Source organism: Corvus hawaiiensis, chromosome 4, assembly GCF_020740725.1.
Source record: "Corvus hawaiiensis isolate bCorHaw1 chromosome 4, bCorHaw1.pri.cur, whole genome shotgun sequence".
Classification (NCBI taxonomy): Eukaryota; Metazoa; Chordata; class Aves; order Passeriformes; family Corvidae; genus Corvus; species Corvus hawaiiensis.
Window position 1 is genome coordinate 25,847,287 of NC_063216.1, and position 21,347 is coordinate 25,868,633.

General features: G+C 39.4%; 1 protein-coding gene across 1 annotated transcript in view; it reads left to right on the forward strand.

Moving 5' to 3' along the window:
- The window catches only part of RIC8B (RIC8 guanine nucleotide exchange factor B), a 32,679-nt gene extending 14,018 nt beyond the window's left edge, over window positions 1–18,661 (forward strand). The window contains exons 4-10 of the mRNA XM_048302084.1: window positions 387–481; window positions 4,975–5,128; window positions 5,458–5,553; window positions 7,964–8,108; window positions 8,260–8,404; window positions 10,178–10,297; window positions 17,573–18,661. Coding sequence (XP_048158041.1) covers window positions 387–481; window positions 4,975–5,128; window positions 5,458–5,553; window positions 7,964–8,108; window positions 8,260–8,404; window positions 10,178–10,297; window positions 17,573–17,684 — 867 coding nt within the window. The 3' untranslated portion in view covers window positions 17,685–18,661. The remainder of the gene's footprint in view (window positions 1–386; window positions 482–4,974; window positions 5,129–5,457; window positions 5,554–7,963; window positions 8,109–8,259; window positions 8,405–10,177; window positions 10,298–17,572) is intronic.
- Window positions 18,662–21,347: the final 2,686 nt, after the last annotated feature.

Genomic DNA, 21,347 nt, shown 5'->3' on the forward strand with positions numbered 1-21,347 from the left:
AGACAAATTAAATGAAGAACATACATAATTTAAATGGATGAAGAGGTGGCCTGGTGTAAATATAAGAAGGAAGAGAGCAGTATGTTAGGAACAGTGGTATGGAATTGAGCGAACACTTGTAACTGGGTTTTCTAGTAATGAAGGCTGATTTAACTGGAAAAACCTCCCCAGTGAGTTTTACAAGGCCTAGTTCAAAGTCAGCTTATGAGAGTTACGTAGCATTAAGCATTCAGTGAACACTAAGGTACAGTCCTTTTATTGATAGGGATGGATGTTATGATCTAATAGGTATTTTCCATCTTTAATTTTTATTATTCTAGTGACCTGAAACCCTCACTTGCAATCTTCAAAATGAAAAAATATCTTCATAATTTATATTTATATAGAATGAATCTCATCAATTTCGTTACATGGCTGCCATCCTTCGACACTGCTTATTAACCACGGGCCCTACTGAAGAAAAAACTGAAGAGTTGCACAGGTTGGTAGAACTGCAGAACCAATCTATGTTAAAAGGTTTTTGTTTGGTTGGTTTTCCTGAATAGAAATTACTTTGCCTAAAATCTAAAGTGGAAATCTGAGAAACAATGAAAACTATTAACTTGGAGTTAACATTGGTAATCTTTTTTTGATGAAAGCTGTTTTCCTCAAATATTGTTTAAACATGTCCAGTTTTCCAGAGAGAAGGTGGCTGGCAGGATTGTTATTTTCTATCACTGATAATGAAGCTCACCTTTTTAAAATTTTCTTTTTATGTTCATGCGTGTGTATCTGAGGATGAAAATACATATGGAAATTCTAAGTGTAGTTCAAATTGAAGTGGAATACAACTTCTGTTGTTTTGCACAGAAGCTGATGGGAACACTGCATTTTGAGATTTCTATATGTAAGTTTTGCAATTCTGATGGATTGGGGTGGAAGTAACAAGTTGATATTTTATCCCAGTAGTTCTAGGCTGCTTTATTGGAAGTACAAATACTTTTTCCTTGGTAATAGTATTTTTTTTCAAAGATGAGTGAATCACACAGTTTTAGGTGTGTGGTTTGTTTGTTTTCCTCAGTCCTGCACCCAACTTTTAGTATTGGCAGCCAGTAATTCAGTCAAAATTCAAATTATTTGTGGTGAGGTGGTGGTTCTTTGTTTAGTGTTATTGTTCTTTCTCCATGACACCCTTCTTTTACCAAGTAGGTCAGCTGTTCACTGGGCCTGGCAGTACAGTTGCTTCTGTCAGCAATGAAATGTTGCCATTTTCTTCTTCAGAAGTATCTGTATGTCTAACTGTAGGGTCTTTTGAAGGTCTTCGAAAGGAACCAGTCTCTAGGAAGAAAGATGCAGCTTTTCCCACCCAGCAATCTTGAAAGTGTTAAATGACCTTGACTAAAATCTTGGAAAGCTCTTAGAGATCAATAGTCTTAGAAGGTGAACACTAAAATCCTCCATCAGAGCCCTTCTCAGCTGGTGCAGACTAGTTTGGAATAATTTAGGATACTGCTGCAGTAGTTGCCATGACTGAAGTTAGTGCTGAGTCGTAAAGGGCAGTTAGTGTTTTCTCTTTGCTGCTGCTTGTTGTGGGTGCTTTGTGCTCTCAGCTTCCTTTAAGGGAGGGACTGGCAGGAATAAAATCCCTACTGCTGGGAGAATTTAACAGTTTTGGATACAATCAACAATTACAAGAGAGAGTTACAAGAATTATTATACAGCTGATGCTCTTCCCAAGATCTGTTTCCTTGTCCAGAAATCTGACTAGTCCGATCACTCTGTTAAGTATACTGCCCTGTAAAATTTAATTATCTTGTGCCATTGCAAAGGGATGGAAATTATGCAGGTCCTTTTGGTTTTAGCTTTTGCAAACGCTTGCAGATGAGATCCAGAAAGGCCTTTACATAAAGAAGTAGGCAGCTGTGAAGATGTAGTGTTGGTGTGATTTCTGTCCTTGCTTTTTCAGTCGCAAGGGAGATTTTTTGTAGCAGTGCTGCCCATGTGGGCCTTATGGAGACACCAAGTCAAAGCAAAGGCTCTCCATAATTCTGAGAGGGGGAAGTAGAAAAGGAATGAGGACACACATCACTGCCTTGAGTCACTTCCATTGTTCCCCCTTCTCCAGCAGACTCAGTGTAGCACTGCATCAGTCTTTCTGCTATGCTGAGAAAACAACTTTGTCCCTCAGCAAACTGTAGCTGCTTAAGTTAGCTGAAGAGTAAAGAATGCATCATTGCATGTGGTATTTGATCTTGATTTACGTGCTACAAGAGCACCGTGCAGGATTTGACTGCTGCAATTCAAATATTTCAGCAAAAATGCTGAACCTGAGTTTTGTTTCTGAATGCTACAAGGATGCGGTAAAAGCTGAATAATTGAATAGGCTTTTCCACCAAGATTGTTCATCATAAGGCAACTCTGGAATAGAGAAGCTATACTCAGAAGTAATGCCCTGCAAATCCTCAAAGGAACTGGGGCTGCATCAGAGGACCCCACTCCAGTCTGCTGATGTATTTGGACAAGCAGAACTTAATTCCTGATAGGAGCTTCACTAACAGATGAGCGAACTGTTGTTAGCAGTGTGTAGCTAAGAGAGGCTGTGTCATCATTTGGGCTATGCTGGACTCTGACCACGCAATCTTTATTGCCAGAGATGAGGTGTGAGTCAGAGAGCAGAGCACAACTTCCAGCTCTGTTTTCCACCTGGAGCCTATCAGCAAGGCAATTATGAAAACTGTGTTAAAAATAAAATAAAATACCAACAGTGGTGAATGCAGAATAAACTTTAAGAAGCATCAGGGAGATATAAATATATTTCTTAGGATTGCTGATCACTTGCACTTCCCTAAGTCTGTAAATCTGTGGAACCTAAGATGCTTCAGTGAAAGGTTTGGGCAGCCCGTTAAAGCACATCGTTCGTATGCCTGTGCTTGAATCTGTAAGTTGAGGATTTATTTTAAGGGAACACTGAATGTTGGATACATGCCCTGAGCCGTGATGTGCTGATTGTCAGTGTGACTATTTCTAATAAAAAAGCAGAAGTTAGCCATAAAAATATCTTAACTACTTTAGTACCCTGTAATGTCATTGTGGTTCTGTTGCGTCATTACTTAATGTTTGAATATGAACAGCTTAAAGTACCACGTATTAGAGTGAGTGCCATTTTTGCCCACTAACAAGGTTTTAATCAAGGCATTCACTGGCTCTAAATAGGCCTTTGCTTCTGAATTTGCATATCAGGAGGGGGCTGGGAGCATGAGTGGGTGGATGTCATGTCCCAGTGATTAATGATCTCTAGGAAGCCGAAAAGGGGAGAGTAATATACGCAGTATTTCTACCCCCTGGAGTAGGAATGCAAACACTATTGTGCATATCTGTGCATAGTCACTGACTTCCTGGTAGCTGGAGAATTTCATACACTCCTCTGCCACAAATAAAACTGTCAGTGGAGTGACAAAGATCAGAAAGCCGGCCTTAATTTATTGAAAAGAATAGCTCAGACACAGTGATCCAGAAAATTAATTTTGTAGGTGTTTGGGAACTTGGTTGTTTAATAAGAAACTGGTAAAAAGAGAACTTTTGATGAAAGGCCCGAAGCCACCAAATATTTGTTGAATTTCAATCTGTTTTGTTTCTGACTATTCCTGAATTATTGGAGAGGAATAACTTCCGTGATATAAAAGACATATCTTGAACAGGAATTAGAAACAAAACAAAGAGAACAAGCGTTCCCAAAAGTAATAGTTGTCTGAATTTCAATTACTGAAAGAGCAAAAGGGAGATGGCACAGTGTGGAACAGCCACCCAGTCTGATCAAACCAGAACCAGCACATTTGTTAGAAATCCTGTTATGGTCTGATGGCCATGATTTGCTTTCTCTTTTGCTAATTCTTTGTTAGAATTGTATTACTAACTTAGAAACAGAGGGCAGCTTCTAAGTAGATATTATTAAAAGTCGTAAATGAAGTTGTTTGAAAAGTTTTCTCCATTCTTGGAACACTTCATTAGTCCTTGAAACATCAGTGCTCATTGGTTCATTGATAGCTTTGAGGTCTGCATGGGTAAACCTGAATAGTTTTGTACTGTTTCTAAATACATCCATTTATAAGTTTAGTTGGACATCAGCAAGTAAATAATGACAGCATTCTAATTTTTGCAGCATCTGCCTAATTTGTCCCAGTACTCAGGAACAGTACAAGCCCAAGTCTGTACAGTGAGAACAGGGTAGATAGCAAACTCAAGGGATGTGTACCCCACAAGAGACACCCTTGCAAAGTAAGTCCCACCTTACTCCATTAAAGAGGAGGGAGGGACCCTGTGGTCTAATTGAAATCACTTAATAGCTCTTTGGAAATGCTCCTCTTTGTGTGTTGTAGAATGAGAACACTGCCAGTTACTGAAGGGTGGTGCTTGGTAAATAAACCCGAGTCTTTTTTTAATGTGTCAAAAGCCTCCTGTATTTCATGTATGCTGCAAGCTAAATAAAAGTGAAGATATTTCAGGGCACCTAAAAAAAAGGCTACCATGCCCCCCTGTTACAGCAGGAGGAAATGTTGTCTATATTGTATTTTGTCACATTAATGTTGGTAATGTGGATGAGTGGTAAAATTTTTTGTGTTTCAAGGAGGGAAAAAACTCTGACCGCTGCAAATCAATGTGAGAGTTCCCCCTGCTGTCCTGCAGGACCAGCTGCCGTAGCTTGCTGCTGGAAGCTGTGCCTTATCCATGGGATGGGACACTGTGGGGGCTGGAAGTAATACTGCACTCCTGCTTTTGGAGCTTTTTGTCTTTCTTTTTCCTTGTTTGTTCCAAGAGCCAGCACTCAGGCGATAATGCAGGCCACCTTCTTTAAAACTCAGAGAGGAAAAAATAAAGCATTGTTTGAGTTGTAGGGTCTCTCTTTGATTGCAGTTGTACAAGCAGTTTATGGTGAGTTGTACTCTGGTTTTAATTCTTTTTTCCAAATGAATAATGAATTTTTAAAATCTGTTTCAGCAATGCAATCAACCTCTTAAGCAATGTGCCTGTTTCTTGCTTGGATGTTCTTATTAATCCGTCGTCCCAAGAGGAAACAGATATAAAATACAATGGTATGAATATGGGAGCTATTCAGATTTTACTGGATTTCATGGAGAAGAGAATAGACAAGGTATGGACTGCAGGGATTTTTCACGAAAGGGGCCTCTTTCACTAAAGCAAAAAGTGCACATCTATCAAGCTTTGTATAAACCTTTCAGCCAGTACTTAGCACGAATATGGATGTCCTTCCTTCTAGATTGTGAAGCACCTCAAAATAAAAAAATTCCTGTGAATATCTGAAGCTATTTGCTTATGTGTGTCTGAGGGTGAACTTTGGCTCTTTGTTTATGTAAAGTCCATATTTTGGCTGTCATATAGAACTTCACTGAAGTGTTCATAGAATTTGTAAAGGAAAGGTTTAGTCTGAAAATGTTTTATTTGTATTTGGTTTTATTTTAGGGAAGCAGCTATAGAGAAGGCCTGACTCCAGTTCTCAGTTTATTAACTGAATGCTGCCGAACTCACAGGAATATCAGGAAGTTTATCAAAGCTCAGGTAAGTAAAATATTCATCAAAATCTGAATACGAAGCTAATGATGAACTTTGAGGTTTGTACATCAGTGCAGAACAGTGCTATAGAAATAATTTTTCAGTCATGTAAATCATGAGTTCCATGATACATTGTGTAGAGCTGTTAAATGATAACATCAGGGATATTGTAAAGCTGTGTTTATGTGAGTCACCATAATCGTATGAGACGGGTAAAAAACTCAGTAAGGTCTGTTCCCTGACACCCAGCATGTAAAAAACATTTCAGTGCAGTTAATTAAACTCTGCAGAGCTGTGTGGTGGCCAGTGAGAATGCAGGTGTTTTTACGGGTTCTGCTTGAGGTTTAGTTTTACCTCAGCAGGAAGGACTTGTTGGGATTAAGACTTGTGTACCAGTGTGGATCAGCTATCCTGTCAGAGTAAAACTGTCCCTGGACAGAGGCACACTTCATCATGTTGTCTCTTAAAAGAGCTCTTTATTACAGTATTGACAGTATGGCTTTTTACAGGGAAAAAGATTTTTGTGCCATGGTTAAAGACCCAAAGGATCTGTGTAGCTTGGTGGTTGAGTGTGGGCTTTTCTGTTTCGAGGTCAAGTGGAGAGAAGTTAAAAGATGAGCAAGAGAAAGAAATTGCTCCTCTAGTTTCTGCTGTCTTTCTCCTAAGCTGCAGTTTCTGCTGTCTTTCTCCTAAGCTGCAGTGACTTTTGAGTTGCATCCTAGATGCTGCTCCCAGATCAAAGCTGTGCTTGAATTCATAAATGGAGTTTAAAATGAAAAAGAGCATATATTTTCTGCCTCTTTCATCTATATCAGAAAAGTGGTTTTGAGGAATTTAGGGAAGTCATTCTTGTTGATTTTGTCTTCATTCACAGCAGTTCATTTTTAGGATACTTCGCTGATCTGTTAAAAAAAAAAAAGTTGCAGAGCCAAGTGTTCAGAAGCTAGAAAATGAAGTTGTCTGCATGTTTTTACGACGTCTCGGCATCTCGATGTCAGGATACAATTGCATGCTGACTCCTGCCACAGGACCACTGCCTCATATAGTGCAGAGAATGGATGGATGTTGCTAACTGCATGACTGGATATTTGATATTTTGAATTACCCTCATTGTTAAGTGCTGGCCTTGGGCTTTATTTATTGTGTGCTATTCAAATTGTGATCTGAAGACAGGATGATTGATTTCCTCATGGACTGTCCTATGGCACTCATCACTGTATTAGTATTAGAGTACTCTAAAAACATTAATTCATTCTTACAACACACTGGGAAATGGCAGTCATGGTACTATCCCCATTGGGGGGAGTAAGCAGGGACAAAGTAAAATGTGTTTGCTAATTGTTTGAATACTTAGCTTGAAAAAGACAGGGTCTGTTTTATCCAAAGTAGTCAATACTGTAGCATTCATGTAAGGATCAGTTCCCAGTGAGTCCAATTTCAGTAGTAATTGTGCTGTAATTTTACACAGGACATGGCACTTCATGTTAGACACCTAGAAGAAAGACAAAGGACCTGCAATTTCTTATGACAATTAGTGACATGCTTTGTTTTATTCCCTAGTAAAATATTGAAGATCCATAGTTCTTATTAGAGTCTTCAGATCATTAGGTATTTCATATTATGGCTCATATTTGTTTGCAGATCATATCATATATCCTGTGAATGCGAAAAAATTTACATAGATTTTGAGTCTGAAGGCATCCACACAAGGAGGCAGAAGTTAGTTTGCCAAAAAAGCCATCGTTCATGCATCTCCTGCCTTTCTTGAAGGTTGAAGTTAACAATATTAATGACCTCTCATGAAAAATAGTGTGTTTGAGGAAATGTTAAATAGTGATTTCTCCAAAATATTTCTGAAATTTCGCTTGAGCTTTTGTGTTTTCTGGTTGAAGTATGCATTTCCTCTATATGTAGAGCCCATTTTTCAAATAGAGTAGTAGAAACTTGTAGTAGAACTTGCAGTATATTTTCCTGCTTTTCCATTATGAGCATATCATTGTTCTATATAAACTACACAGCATTTTAAGAGTGTAAGTTTTGTTAAGCTGGTATTTCTAATACTTTTACCAGATACATGAGCAAAACAGAAGAAACAGAGAACATGAAGTTATGGCTGCCTGTTGACCAACACTTTTGGGACACCCGTTTGTGCTCATAAACTCCTAATAATTGGATTTTTAAAGTCTGCATTTGAAACTGAGTACTTTTGTGCCCAAAATGACAGACCAGAAAACTTAAAATATATTAAGAAGCAAGAGACACTACTAATGGATGTAGGCATAGTTGTCTGATTATTGCCTTTTTTTTGGAAAGACAGAGTATTTTTTAATTCTGTTGACTACATTTGTTTTTGCAAGTATTGGGTAGATATTTCCATGCATTTTATGCTATTCTTCCCTCTCTTTTGTGCTGCCAGGTACTGCCTCCATTAAGAGATGTCTCAAACCGTCCTGAAGTTGGCACAACAGTGAGGAACAAACTCGTGCGCCTTATGACACACGTTGACCTTGGAGTAAAGCAAATTGCAGCAGAGTTTCTTTTTGTTCTTTGTAAAGAGAGAGGTAAAAATGACTTTTTCTTCTCCCTTTTGTATAAGGTCTTGCTGTTATTGGTATATTTGCCTCTTGCTGTAACTCTCAATTCTCGTAGCACTCTGGTGGGTTTGTTTTGTAGGTGATTACAGCTGAATAATTTTCTCTATCCTCTTTGCAGTTGATAGCTTGTTGAAATACACAGGCTATGGTAACGCAGCAGGATTGCTGGCAGCCAGGGGCCTGCTAGCAGGAGGAAGAGGAGATCATTGGTACTCAGATGATGAAGATACAGACACAGAAGAATACAAATCTGCAAAGCCAAAGTATAGTATTGTTTTCAATTCCACATATCCTGTTGTGTTTTGGATTCTTTTGACATAATTGTTTTGGTTTTTTACCTTTTTCAGAGAGGCCAGTCTTGGAATGATACATGCTTTTATTAACTCTTGTCTTCTGCTGATTTCATGGTCTTAATTATTGAGAAACCAGCCTCTAATGGTGGCCATCACGTAGTCATATATGGTCGCAGCGGGGAAAAAAATTGCTGTGAGAATGATTTAACATCAGTCTGAATAACTACTTAAAATTCAAGAGTGGAAAGAGATTTTTAAGAATACGATAGAAAAAAAATATAGTAACAAACTTAGCAAGGATGGGTTTTGTCCCAGATTTTTGAGGAACTCACATGAAGTTGCCAAGCTGCTAACTGTTGTTTTTGGGGTATATCTCTGTAATGGAGAAAGTAATGGTGTCAGATATGGCTAAGGGTTTTCACCAAACTTTGTTAAAAAGGAACAAGCCAGTAGGTCTAGTTTCAGTTTTGATCGAGTTTCAGATTGCCTGGTACTAAAATTTTTCTAAAGAATCAAGTAGGTTGCATATGTAATGTGGAAGGAGCAAAATAACATCTATAGAAGTCATGCATAAGGAATCCAATATACTTGTTGGAAGGATTCAGTGACCACATAGAAGCTCTGTTGATCTTTATTAATTGTTATTGATTGGGTGTTAGAGGTTTTAGTTTGTCATGTTATATCTAAGATTTGGTGCTGTTTTAAGGATGTTCTGAAATTGTTGATAGTGGAGATCTGAAGTGTTAACATTATTTTTCTGTTTTACTCTGTTTGCCTTGAATTACACAGATGTGGTTAGGTGTATAAGGGGAGCTTGTGGTTTATTGAAGGATTCTTATTAAGGTACATGAATGAAGGACAGGATTAAATGGATGAGAATTAGAGGAATTACATTGCCTTTATGCTAAGAAATTAACTCTAAGCCAGGAGATTTCTTTTTATTTCTGCACTTCAGGATTTTTTTTCTTGCTGTTTTCTCTCTGCTCTTCTTTCAAAAGCCTGACATTCAGTTATATGCATACAAGTAAAACTGTAACATCTATTTAGCTAAAAGCTAACACTTAAATGAAAGATTCAAGACAACTGTCAGTTGATTTTCTGTATTGCTGTTAAATGTTTGTGATTAAAATATTTGAAAGGATAATGTGCCCTGACAGTTTTCTTTAAAACTACTTCTTTTATTTTGTTACCTTTTCTGTATCACTGTTCACTTATATTAACAGTGAAAATAAAGCTGGCTTTGTAAATTCTCAAAGTAACTTAATCTGGTCTGAGCAAAAAATCATCATTGTGGAAGGCCAACAGTTAACTAATTTAATGGAAAATTAACTGGAACCTGTCTATATTTTTAAAATTGTGCCTGTACAGAATTAGTTTCAGACATGTATCTGTCCTTCAGTTCCTTATTTATGTCATTAGTACTAATGACATTGTCATTGTTACTATCATTATTCCCCTGGTTTCAAACTGCTCCTCTGTGGATCCAACAACAAGAACTACCAGGCTGTGCATTTCTGAGTACTGACAAGACATTAATGCAGTGAATCAACAAGAAGATACAGTCACGATTCATGAGAAAATACAGTATAAATATGAACCTTGGCTATTTATAACAGAACCTTTCATGTGCAGTTCAGACAGTTTTAGTCCTGATGGTTTCTGTGAGTTCTTCCTCTTTCCTGCTATTAAGAAGACAGAAAATGTACCTATTCCTGCAGTAAACTGTTGTTTTTTCACCTGCAGCATTAACCTTATCACTGGTCACTTAGAAGAACCAATGCCCAATCCTATGGATGAAATGACAGAAGAACAAAAAGAATATGAAGCTATGAAGCTTGTCAACATGTTTGATAAACTTTCCAGGTATTATATTATAGTTGCTTTTGAGAGGCAGCTTGTGTCCTGGCTCTTTACTAAGGTGTAGTGCTTCAAAATAGTGCTAGAATCAACTTCTTTGCAGAATTAGGACCACTTTAATTACAGAGGAAAATGTTTAGCACTTCAAAGAAAAGAGTGGTATGTTGCAGGACTTCAGAGGAAACCTCTTTTGGAGAGGATTGGACAGAACTGGGAAGATCTGGTGGTGAGGGATTTGCCTCCTGAGTAGATAGGCTGATGGTAATGGAGAGAATTTCTTCTTTTAAAGTATGGGACACAATCCAGGCCCAAGGCAAGCAGGCTTATTTTCCCCAGGTTAATGAGCAGCATCTCATTGTAACTACTTATGTCTGCTGCTTATATGAAGAACAAATATAGTGTGAAAATAGTTGTTTTCAGAAACAATAAATTGTATAATGGAGCAATTAAAAGGGAATTTACTGTTAAGACTTACTGTGGATTTATTAGGCTAAGTGTGAACTGGATTATAAATCAGCCTTTGTAATTTATGTTATGTGATGAAGATAATGCCATGAAAGAAATGGGTACTTAGTCTGACACATACATTGTGTCATACATCTGTTACATACATTACATAGTATTACAGTATTGATACAGAGAATTGATCTTCAGTTTATAACTTTCTATGTACAAAAGAACATAGACCTATGCTGTTATCTCTAGCTTTTTTTTTCTCTTTGGCTCAGTATGCCTAGAATTTGCTGGTTTTTCTTTCCTCATACTTCTATCCATACTGGAGTGATTGCTTGTAGTTTTTTTTAATTCATAAGCAAAGAAAGTTACATTCTTGAGAAACACTTATGTAATACTACTTTGCTATTGAACTGAGCTGTAAGAGGTAAATATGTAACTGTATCCATTCTTCAAACATGGCAAAACTCAGCAGCTAGAAATGTGCTTGTTTTGGGAGAGTCTATAGATAGTCAATGAACAAGATCTATTGAGAGAAATTCAGCAAAACCAGTATTTTTTACATCTCTGTTAAAGATTGGGAATATAGCAAAAGATACAGGAGAATCTGGATTTTACATTAGCTGTCAAAAACTGAATTACAAGCAGGATCAAAAGCAGGGAAGGAACTTAGAGCAACTGATCTGAGACTGTTGATGAAGTAATTGGATATTTTTTCACATTATTTGCATGGAAAGCAAGTGTAGTATGTCATAGTCTTCTTAGGAAAGAGAAGAAAATGCAACGCACATGTAATCCTAATTGAACTGCTCTGTAAAATGGAATCATTGCTACGTTAAACTAGAGAATTAAGATGCTGAGCAGCATCAAGGACACCACAATAAAATGACTAAATGGTCTAAAATGTATTTTGAAAGAAAGATTGAGACTGTGGATAAGCTGAGACTGAGGACAAGTCAGTTGCTGTCACTGCAGCAGTTACACAAAAACTCCCAGTGGTTACTGTGGCACAAGAGCCCTTTCAGTTTGGAGGGTCGGAGGCACCTGCTGCAGTGCCTGCCATGGGCTGACAATAACTGAGCAGCTGCTGCCCTGTGTCACCACTTATCCTCTTGGCCAGCAGCTCTGCTGTCACCTTGGGCTGTCTGTGCCCCTTACATCCACCTGCAGTTTCTTCTATAGCACTTACACTGCTTCAGGGCTGGCACTCTTTGCGGTAGGGTTTTTGTTTGTTTAGTATTGTGGTTCTTATGGGACAGTGTTGTTGATGTGACCCCTTTAGGTGCTGTGATAACATGAATAAAGTCATATCACTGTGCTTCCCACACTTCTTGTTTTACTAAAATTTGGGGAGGAGGGAAATGCTGGCAGGAAGGAAAAAGAAAGTAAGACTTGGATTAGGGAGGCTGTGGGATGTTTTTCATGAATGTAATTGAGTGCAACTGTGGGCCTTGCAGATGTTAAACAATGTGGGAAATTGCCAGTCTTGTATACAAGAAGGAGTTAGTAACATGCTGATAGTAGTGGGAGTCCCTCCATGGTTTTGGAATAGGACACTTGTGCTGCCTCCAGCTTCAGCCCTTCAGTGCTGTGAGTTTGCAGACTTAAATGTACATGGAATGCACTTCTTACCCTTGGTTTGCCCCCTACAGATGCAAAGCAGAGGTTGCTTGGTTGGAGTCTTCGGTTGTTTCTGGAGTTTGAATCTTGCTTTGAGGCAGAGTGCTTGTGGCGGGTTTCCTGCTTCTGCTGCTCTCTGTTGTCGTCATAGGGGGGGAAATGTGCCATGAACAGGTTCAGTTTGGTGCAGTGCTTTGCTTATAAAGGGGAGGAAGTTGAACAGGAACAGACAACTTCTTCTCATCTTGAAAGAGTTTATATAACTTTGTGTAACCTGAACAAGAGCTTAGAGTAAACTTGTGTGATGTACAGCAAAACAGGTTTGTTTAGTTCACTGGTATTGTCCCAGTAGTGAAAGATAAGCTTTAAAGAGTTGCCACACTTTTACTGGAGAAAAGTATGAAAAGAAATGTTGAAGGACTGACAAACTTGCTTCCCTCCCTGACTGATGAGGATAATCAGGCCAGTCTGTCACTGGGGTACTCCAGATTTGGCTTTGACTGGCTGAGTATTAGAACTCAGAAAACAAGTCTGCAAAGCAGTACTACTTCATTGGAAAATTACAGCTTTCATTAATGGCTGCTGAATGTTTACACTGTACCCTTTGTAAAGGTTTATTGAAGCTCTAAGTACAAAGGGACATCCTTTCCCTAGTTCCATAATATGCCAGTGGATTTTTGCTTTTCAGGTTTCTTTTTATTTTCAGCATTGGCACTGAAAAATTGAAACTTCTTGAGGTCATGTAAAACTGATTGATGTTTTTGGTCATTTCAGGTCATATTTCTAAAGCTTTTCTATTATTTTAGATTGTTGGTGTTTGGATCTGTTCATGGGGTAGTTAACCATCAACATGGCTAAATTAAAATTTGTTACCCAGTTTTGACTCAAAGTCCTGTAGGAAAGCTGAATATTTTATTGTGAACCTATTTCCTCTGCTCCAGTATTTTAACATAGACTTGGATTCCACAAAAACTTTTGTAGAAATTAGTATTTTGCTCAAATTTGGCTGGGTGAGATTACTTTTTAAAATAATTAAATATATATAAATGATAAGTGTAAATGAACATGAAAAATCTTGATTACTGCATTTCTTGGGAGATGCACAGGTTACTTAGGCTGATCTGGGATGCCTGAACTTGGCCCTGATGTAACTCTGTTGGTTTTGTCTTCAGTAAGTGTCTTGCTGGTTCTTTGAGAGTTGTTTGGTGACTGTAAATCAGTGTCCTCTGCACATGATGCACATCTCTGAGCTTTGAAAAACTCCCCACATCTGCAAGGATCAGCCTTCCATTTTTTTGTGCAAAACATCCAGTTAGCCACCTTAAGTCAGTGTTGTGTGATATTCTGTCTATATAATAGATTACTGGAGATACTCTGTGTTAATTAAAATGTCTGGAAAAAATGCTAACATTTTTTCTATTATAAATGGTAGGTAGAATTGTATATTAATTGACTAATTTAAAATGTCAGGATGCTTTTTCCAAGCCAACCTTGTATTAATAGCAAGAATCCTTTTGCTGATAAAATGGTCTCCAATTATCACAGCTCGGGTTTTGTTGTACATTGAACAGAAGTCAACAAAACGAGTAAGAGAACCTGTCTAAATAAGGTACCCTACTCATTAAAACCACAAAATTAATCATCGGATCAATGAAGAAGGCAGTGCTACATCGAGTTTGTTTTTTTTCTTCCCCTTTCTAATCATAGAACAAAATAATGTTCCCTGAAAGGATCGGAACTATTATGTGGCACTCAATTATAAGGAGGTGAATAGGTCCCCAAGAAGCTGTTTTATCAAAGGGGCAGGCTGGTGTTTACATGATGGCTGTTTGATTACAGACACCATCATTAATTCTGTGTGGCAGTGCTGCCCTGCAGCACAGACAGCGGGCAGGAGAGAGTCACCCTTCCAAACAAGGCAATGATTTTTGAGTCGTTATCAAGCTAAATGGCAAGCAGGAAGGCAGAACTTGTATGGATATATTTGAAGGGACTCTTGGGAGATCTGGAAGTGGAAGAAGAGAATGCATTTTACCAACTGTTTAATTATGGTGTATTTCTAAGTACACTTGAATAGAATGCTTTGTTTGCATTAGAAAAATGAGTTGTTGCGAGGTGCATCTGAGTATGTGGAAGGCCACATAAGGACATTCAAGCATGTATACACACACACTGTATGCTCATATAGATCTTCATGGATACAGAATTCCCACTGCCATCTACTGGGCTGAGGCCAGTGATGTTCTGTGCTATGGATGTGCTATAAACATCCAGTTTCTGGACAGTGAACTGTTCTTTGAGGCTCTGCCTGTCAGTTCCTGCCACTTCCCTTCCCACCTTGTCTCTCCCCATGGACAGTGGCCTCTGGTCGCCCGGGGTGTCAAAGCACAGCTAAGGTCTCTAAGCAGCCAGAGCTAAATGGGCAAATTGCTGAGGCTGGCAGGGCTGAGACCCTTCCTGCCAGGTAAGGAGCAGCTCTGGGGGCTCTTGGTGGTACTGAAGTTTAGCTGAGTGGTGCCTCTGGCAATCCTACCCAAAATTCTGTTTTTAGCAGAAAGTTGTTCTGATCTTAGGAAGCTGGCTTTGTGGGCAGCCCAGACCTTTTCATCTGTCTCCCTCCCTCTGTCTTTTCCCTCTCTGAAAACTAGGAGTGAGCTTGTGTGGTGTTCAGAGCTTGCAGCCAAGTCATCACTGACAAAAGGATGCCGTGCTCAACACTATTTTAGGACTAGATTATGGTTAGAAACAAAACTTCCCTGCTTCTCCTCCTTCTTCCTTTGGTGGCTTAGCATATTTCTGTCTTTGCACAGTTCAGTTTTACTGGGTAGCACTTGCCTGAGAAGGGATGTGAGGAATTCAGCCTCCTAATGCAGAGAGCAGCAAACCCCTACCAGCCCTCTTCCATCCTGCTCAGGGACTTGCAAAGCAGGAAGCTCAGGCAGGAGCAGAAAGGCACTTGATAAACATCCTTGTTTTTCCGTGCAAGGTGAGCTCAGCCTGGCTCCCATCGTTAAAGCCTAAAGCTAAAGCGGGATGTGAAAGTGAGGCTGGAAAAGGGAAGCCTCAGAGAAAGAGCTTTGCCTTTATAATTGGGAAATGATGAGATAGGACATCTTGACAATATTTAAAGACATGAGAATTGTTGTGAGGAGAGGGAGGTCCCCACATAAAGGAACCTTGGGACCTTGTTTTCCTGTGTTTCTCTTTCCTTTTTCATGAACAAATTCTTTCTCCTTTATTAACCATTATAATTCATTTATTACCAATTATAAATGGTAAATGGCTAGAAAACTATGTGAGTCCCTGACTTCTGGCTGCAATATTTAATATTGCAATTTAAGAGTATGCTTTGGGATTTTTAAAGCAAAAATCTAGGGTGCTTTCAGCTTAAAGGGCAAGCAATGGTGATTTTGTTCTTTGTGGCTATACTTTTGCGTTTTAGAGGACACTTGTTTTGTATGATGTTTAAAGTTTGAAAGCCAAAAAGACCGTAGATGTATAGGGTGTTTTCTCTGTGGAAAGAAAAGTCTTTGCTATCAGACACAACTCCAAAGCACTCCAGGTTTGCCTTTGGGGGACCCCTACAGCAGGCAGGGTTCTGATCCTCTTTGGACACCAGATTTGCAGTCTTCGTGTCCTGAGCCCTTTCAATTCTGATTTCAGGTATTCTTTTGATCTCTTTTCCACACATCTTCAGCAGATTCTCTACGAGTGCTGTCACTTGGACAGAATCTGCACACTATAGATTGCATTGCCAGAAGGGAGAGGACTCCCTGGCAGTCCTTAAGTAATGGGAAGCTCTCTCCAGGCTGTTTAAACGTAGATCCTGCTCTTCCTCACACACTGAGGGAGAGCCTGGCCTGTGCTCTTTGATCTGGTCTTGCAAACCTTGTCCCCTGGCCTGCAGCTTCCCACCAGACCTGCTCAGCCAAACCACAGCAATTGTTTCTAGTGTGGCATTTGTGAGTTTATCGCCGCAGTATCTGATTGTCACATCAGCACAAACAGCTGCATTTATCTTCCTGGTCTCTCTTGGAGAATTGATTTAACTGCATCTTGACTGTACAGTGTCTGGCATATGCATGCCTTGTGACTCAGATGTTGCCTTTCTTGCTGTTCCTGTGGGTGCTTCAAGGTTAGATTGATTGCCAGCTGTGTACAAGGAATTGTTGTCCCTTTTTTCAGCCAAGGTAGTAGTGCAGACCAGGCAGAGAGCTGGGAGGCGCCTTTGCTTCCCCACTGAGCGATGCAGTTTTATTGTCCATGGCTTGGGAAGGTGGTAGATGTATGTTAAATTGACAGTTTTACTGGGCTGCCTTTCAACCAAGGGGTAAATTAACATCAAACCTCTGCTCCTTTATTTAAGGTGACTCCTGAATATTTAGAGGTATTTTCTCTTTTTTTTTTTTTTTCAGCATAAAATCAAAATGTTATCTTTGCCCTTACAGCTTTTGCCATAATCCACATATAAATGAGGTGATAAAAAGTAAGGATTAAATAAATCTTTGCTAATACTTTTTGATTGGCTTAATCAATAATTAATCATCTCTTAGATGAGGCTGTAGCTTGTGGAGTAGATATAATTGGATTAACTGCTGAGCAGCCTTTGGAGCTTTGAAGAGATTAAAATGGCTGTAAATCCTGTAATTAAACTGCCACAAACAAAAGCAATAGTATTAGAATCAGTCAGCTTTTTTAAAATGAATCAGCAAGTCCTTAACACACCCCTAGTAGTGGTGTAGGCAGAGTCTGTTCTCTTAACTGATTTATTTCCTTCAACAAGATGAATATGTATCAAATCATTGTTTTAATTGCTTGGGCATATATTAGCCAAAATGGCAGGTGAAATTTTAGGAAGAACTGACTGTCAGAGAACTCTTAGAAGACAAGCTAGTTTGTGTGTCCAAAACAGTGAACCTGCTCCTTGTTTTGAGCCTATTAAGCACTGACTTTTCATGGTGTCTTTAATTGGCTAAGTAGGTTTGGCCTACATGAATGAAGTCTTTATCTGTCCTGCTCTTCCCCTCCCACCTATTTGGGAAGGGTTTTTGTGCCTTTTTCTTCAAAACAGAGGGCTTTAGCAGAAATAACTTCCTTTTAGAGGCTCATTATGTACTGAGGCATATACTGTATGTGACTGTACTATAGACATGTGAATTGATATGTGTGCACATGCTAATATGGATTCTCTTTTTAAATCTCTCACAGAGATGAGCTCATAAAGCCAATGGGAGTGCGGCCGGATGGGACAATGGCTCCTTTGGAGGAAGCAGTCAGCCAGTACCATACCAGCAAGCAAGAGAGCTCAGATTCAGACTAAGGCATCACCTGCTTCACTCTCAATTCTCCTCTAATCCACACTTATTAGAGCCACATCTTTTATCCTCACATTAGCCAGCATCACTTTAACTGTTCTATTATTGGCATATTTAAATGATGGGTCCTGTGCTGTAATGTCTGAATTTTTATTATGTCTCTTTAGAGAACATATCAATTTATTAGTTCATGATCTTTATTAATTTAAAGTTAAACGTATTTCAAAGGGATAAAAAGTGAAAGCCTACAGTGTAAAATAAAGTCCACTTTCATTTTCCAGAATCCTGTTTTCTGAACTCTGTAGGTTTTCCCATTCTTGATAATCTTTTGTATTGCCTTGCCAGTCTTCCTCTTTATATAATTGTATTAATGAAGCGTGTTTACTTAATGGCATTAGGAGCAGAAGGTGTTTAGACTTAGAAGGCTGATTGACCTTGTGAGGCTGCTGTAGCTGGCATTGAGCAGTGATTCCAAAACTCCCCTTTTTAAAGTGCCCTGGGGTTTCTTACTCTGCTACAAACTTCTCCAGTTAAACTGCTGCTTAAGATTTTAACAATGTGTCAGTGACAGACTGCTTCTAAAACTGCCTTTAAATTGGGAACAAGATGATGTATGTTGTATGTCTTCCCTCCCTCCCTCCCTGGTTAAGACCACACGAATCTACCCCCTCCTCCCCTCTTTGGTTAAGTAAAAACATCCTTATTGAAAATGGTGTTCAAGTATTGCACTTAAATGTTGCCGTGAATGGGAGAGGACTGGAGTGCACGTGCTAGTGTTTCACTGAATTGGGGCCTACTTTTGGAGATTAACTGCTATGCCTCACTTCAAGGGAAGTCAAACTAATCAACAAAGAAGTATTTCCTGTCAGAGAGAACTTAGAAAGCAATGGGATAGAGAATGAGAAGGTGAAAAGGAGAAGAAAGTGTCCCTTTCAATTCTGTACTCTTTAAAAACAAAGATTAAAGTTTTAGGCGTGCTGCACTGCTGTTGTTTCCTCTTTGCCTGCTTGGTTTCTTTCTGTATGTTTCTCCCAGCATGAATTACATGCACAATAATCCATGCCCTAGTTTCTAATTCTTATTTTGTGCAGAAGCTGACACATGCCAGTCACTGGGAACGTTTCAGATGTTGGTGATGGTTCTCCAGTTTGTTTCTTATGACTTGACACTGGTTCTCTGAACTAAGGAAGTTGTTCAAAGACCCTGTAAAGGGAGGATTTGGTATGAAATTGTGCTGTGGTTGGTCATGTGAGGACCTTCTACAGATTATATTAGTCTTCCAAAGAACTGAAAAGAAAAAAAATAATGCACTGCTGTCCTCTCAGAAGTTCAGTTAGTGTTTCCAAAGGACACTGCTCAGCCACAGCAATGTCCCTCCTGATACATATGTAATATGTCATAGCTATTCTGTATGACTCCAGAAGAGGAAGGGAGCAGTTGTCCAAGAGAAGAAATGTGCTTGGCTGCATCTAAGCTGGGTCTCAAAAATGTAATTCTGGGTTTAACATCATCCACTGACTACTCTGAGCCCAGCACAGGCAAGTATTGTGTGCTCTACACCTGCAATCTGTGATCCCGTCCCGAGGAGCAAAACTTCCCCAGCTCTGTTAGTGAGGACCTGTCTTGGTGTCAGCTGGGACTGTTTTGTGGGGCTGGAGGAGGAGTTGTTTCAGTCATGAGCTTCTGTAGGGGCTTCTTGCTGTAGAGCACTATGTCCAGAGCCTGAAAAAGAGCAAAATCTCAATTGTTGTTTTACAAGCTGTAGAATATCTCCTACAATTAGCTGGCTAAAGAGATTAATAAAACAATAATGGCTCCAGGGACCTCATTACAAGCAGTAGAGCACGAGGCTCTTGTGGTCTGCCTCTTGTCATTTGCCACAGGGCAGCAACATTTGCAATCAATAGTTCTGTTTAGTTTATCTTGGAAAACAGATGCTTGTAGAAGGTTCTACAGCCATGAGATGCTGCTTCAATTAAGAAGAAAAAAGGGAAGACCGAGCATAGGAGGTTCTGCTTGAATCCTTCAGCTCAAGAGTGGCTGTCACAACTGGATTGCCTGTAGTGCAGGTGGATGTAGATGAATTAATAACTTGCACTAGTGCAGTGCCCCAGAGCATCTCTTGCTCCAAGGCTGCTGCAGGCTTTTTGGCTTTGCAATGTAACGTAGGTCCAACCTTAGCTGCACTGACTGGAGATCTGGGAATATCTTGGGACAAAGGTCCCTCAAATCAGCAGTGCCTCTGCTTCCTTTTGTGCTGGCTGGTGTTTTCAGAGTAACCGTGCACAGGGTAGGATTTCTCTTGGATGGGAGTCTGGAGAAAAGGGAAGTTTTGGTGGTTAAAAAAAGGAGCTCCCTGGAATTTTTTGTGTGAAATTAGGATTTGCTCCTGAATTTATTTTCAAAGTTGAACCTCCAAAACTGGAGGCTCGGGCAGCTGAGTCTTGCTTAAACTGGCAAACTGGGCAGTGTGGGAAAGGGTCTCTTTGTTCCCCAGCAGAGCAGAGAGGGGCTGCCTCTGGCTCTGAGTGAGTGTGGGACATTCCTGGCTGGCTAACTGACCATGGGAATCTGCTCCAACCTGCAATGTTGCAATACCTGGGAGTCCCAAGCCTGGACAACAATGAAAGGTCTGCTGCCTCTGCTACCAGGATTTCATCCCACAGGGTATGAGCTATTCTGTATTATATGAAATATCAATATTTAGTTATATAAATGCGTACTTTTTCCTCCAAAACACTTGAGTAAGAAAATACTGTAATCAGGAGAAAGAACCCTTCTGAGTAAAATGTCAGTAGATTTTCTAGTGGTGACTGTAAAGGTGTTATCCTGTGGGTTTTGGGGACACGTACCTTTTATTCCCATAAAGTCTTCCACAGTCAGTCCCAAATCCAAATCTTGTGTTTCGGTCTTTACTTTGGCATCAACAGTCCAAAGCAGCACAGTTCTCATTAAAGCTCATCAATGATTTGGAAACTTTGCTTCTCTTTGTTTCCCATTAGAGTTATGAAACAAAAGATGATGGGAAATTGCTGAAATTTGTCAGAATACTTTGTTCTTTTGCAAAATAATACAGACATATTTGTTTAAATGTTCATGAAAACTTCCTGGCAGGTATTCCCAAATGCTAATTGAAACTTCATGTGCCCCAAAAGTGGTTTTTAGGAAAAAGGGTCGTTTACAATCTGTTAAAAATGTTGTGAGAAAATTACCAGAACTTTAAAGAAGGTTGCCAAAGGGGAAAACCACATTAGCTTTGATGTTTTGAATGTACAACATTGCTGTATGTTTGTGTGGCCAAAGTAGAATTTTTACCCTATATCTTGAGTTTTTCAAAGTACCTGAAGATAGGCAAAGGCTAAAAAAAAAAAAAAGAACAACCAGGCAAGAGCACATTTCTCTTACAGTTCTTCAAACTGTAACTTTCCTGTACCTGGGTGAAAAATCAGTTGTCAAAGGTGGCTTTAAGGAAGAGAACATTACAATAAAGCTGTAGCATTAGTGGGTTGCCAAGCACCCTAGTCTGAAAGAGGAAAGTAAACCCCGAAGCACACAAGATCCCAAATCTCCTGAAGGAGCATTCCACAACATTGTACTTCACCTTATTACCACAAAACAGCTAATAAAATCCTGTGCTTTAATAAGGCTGGCTGTAAAAAGACTCTTCC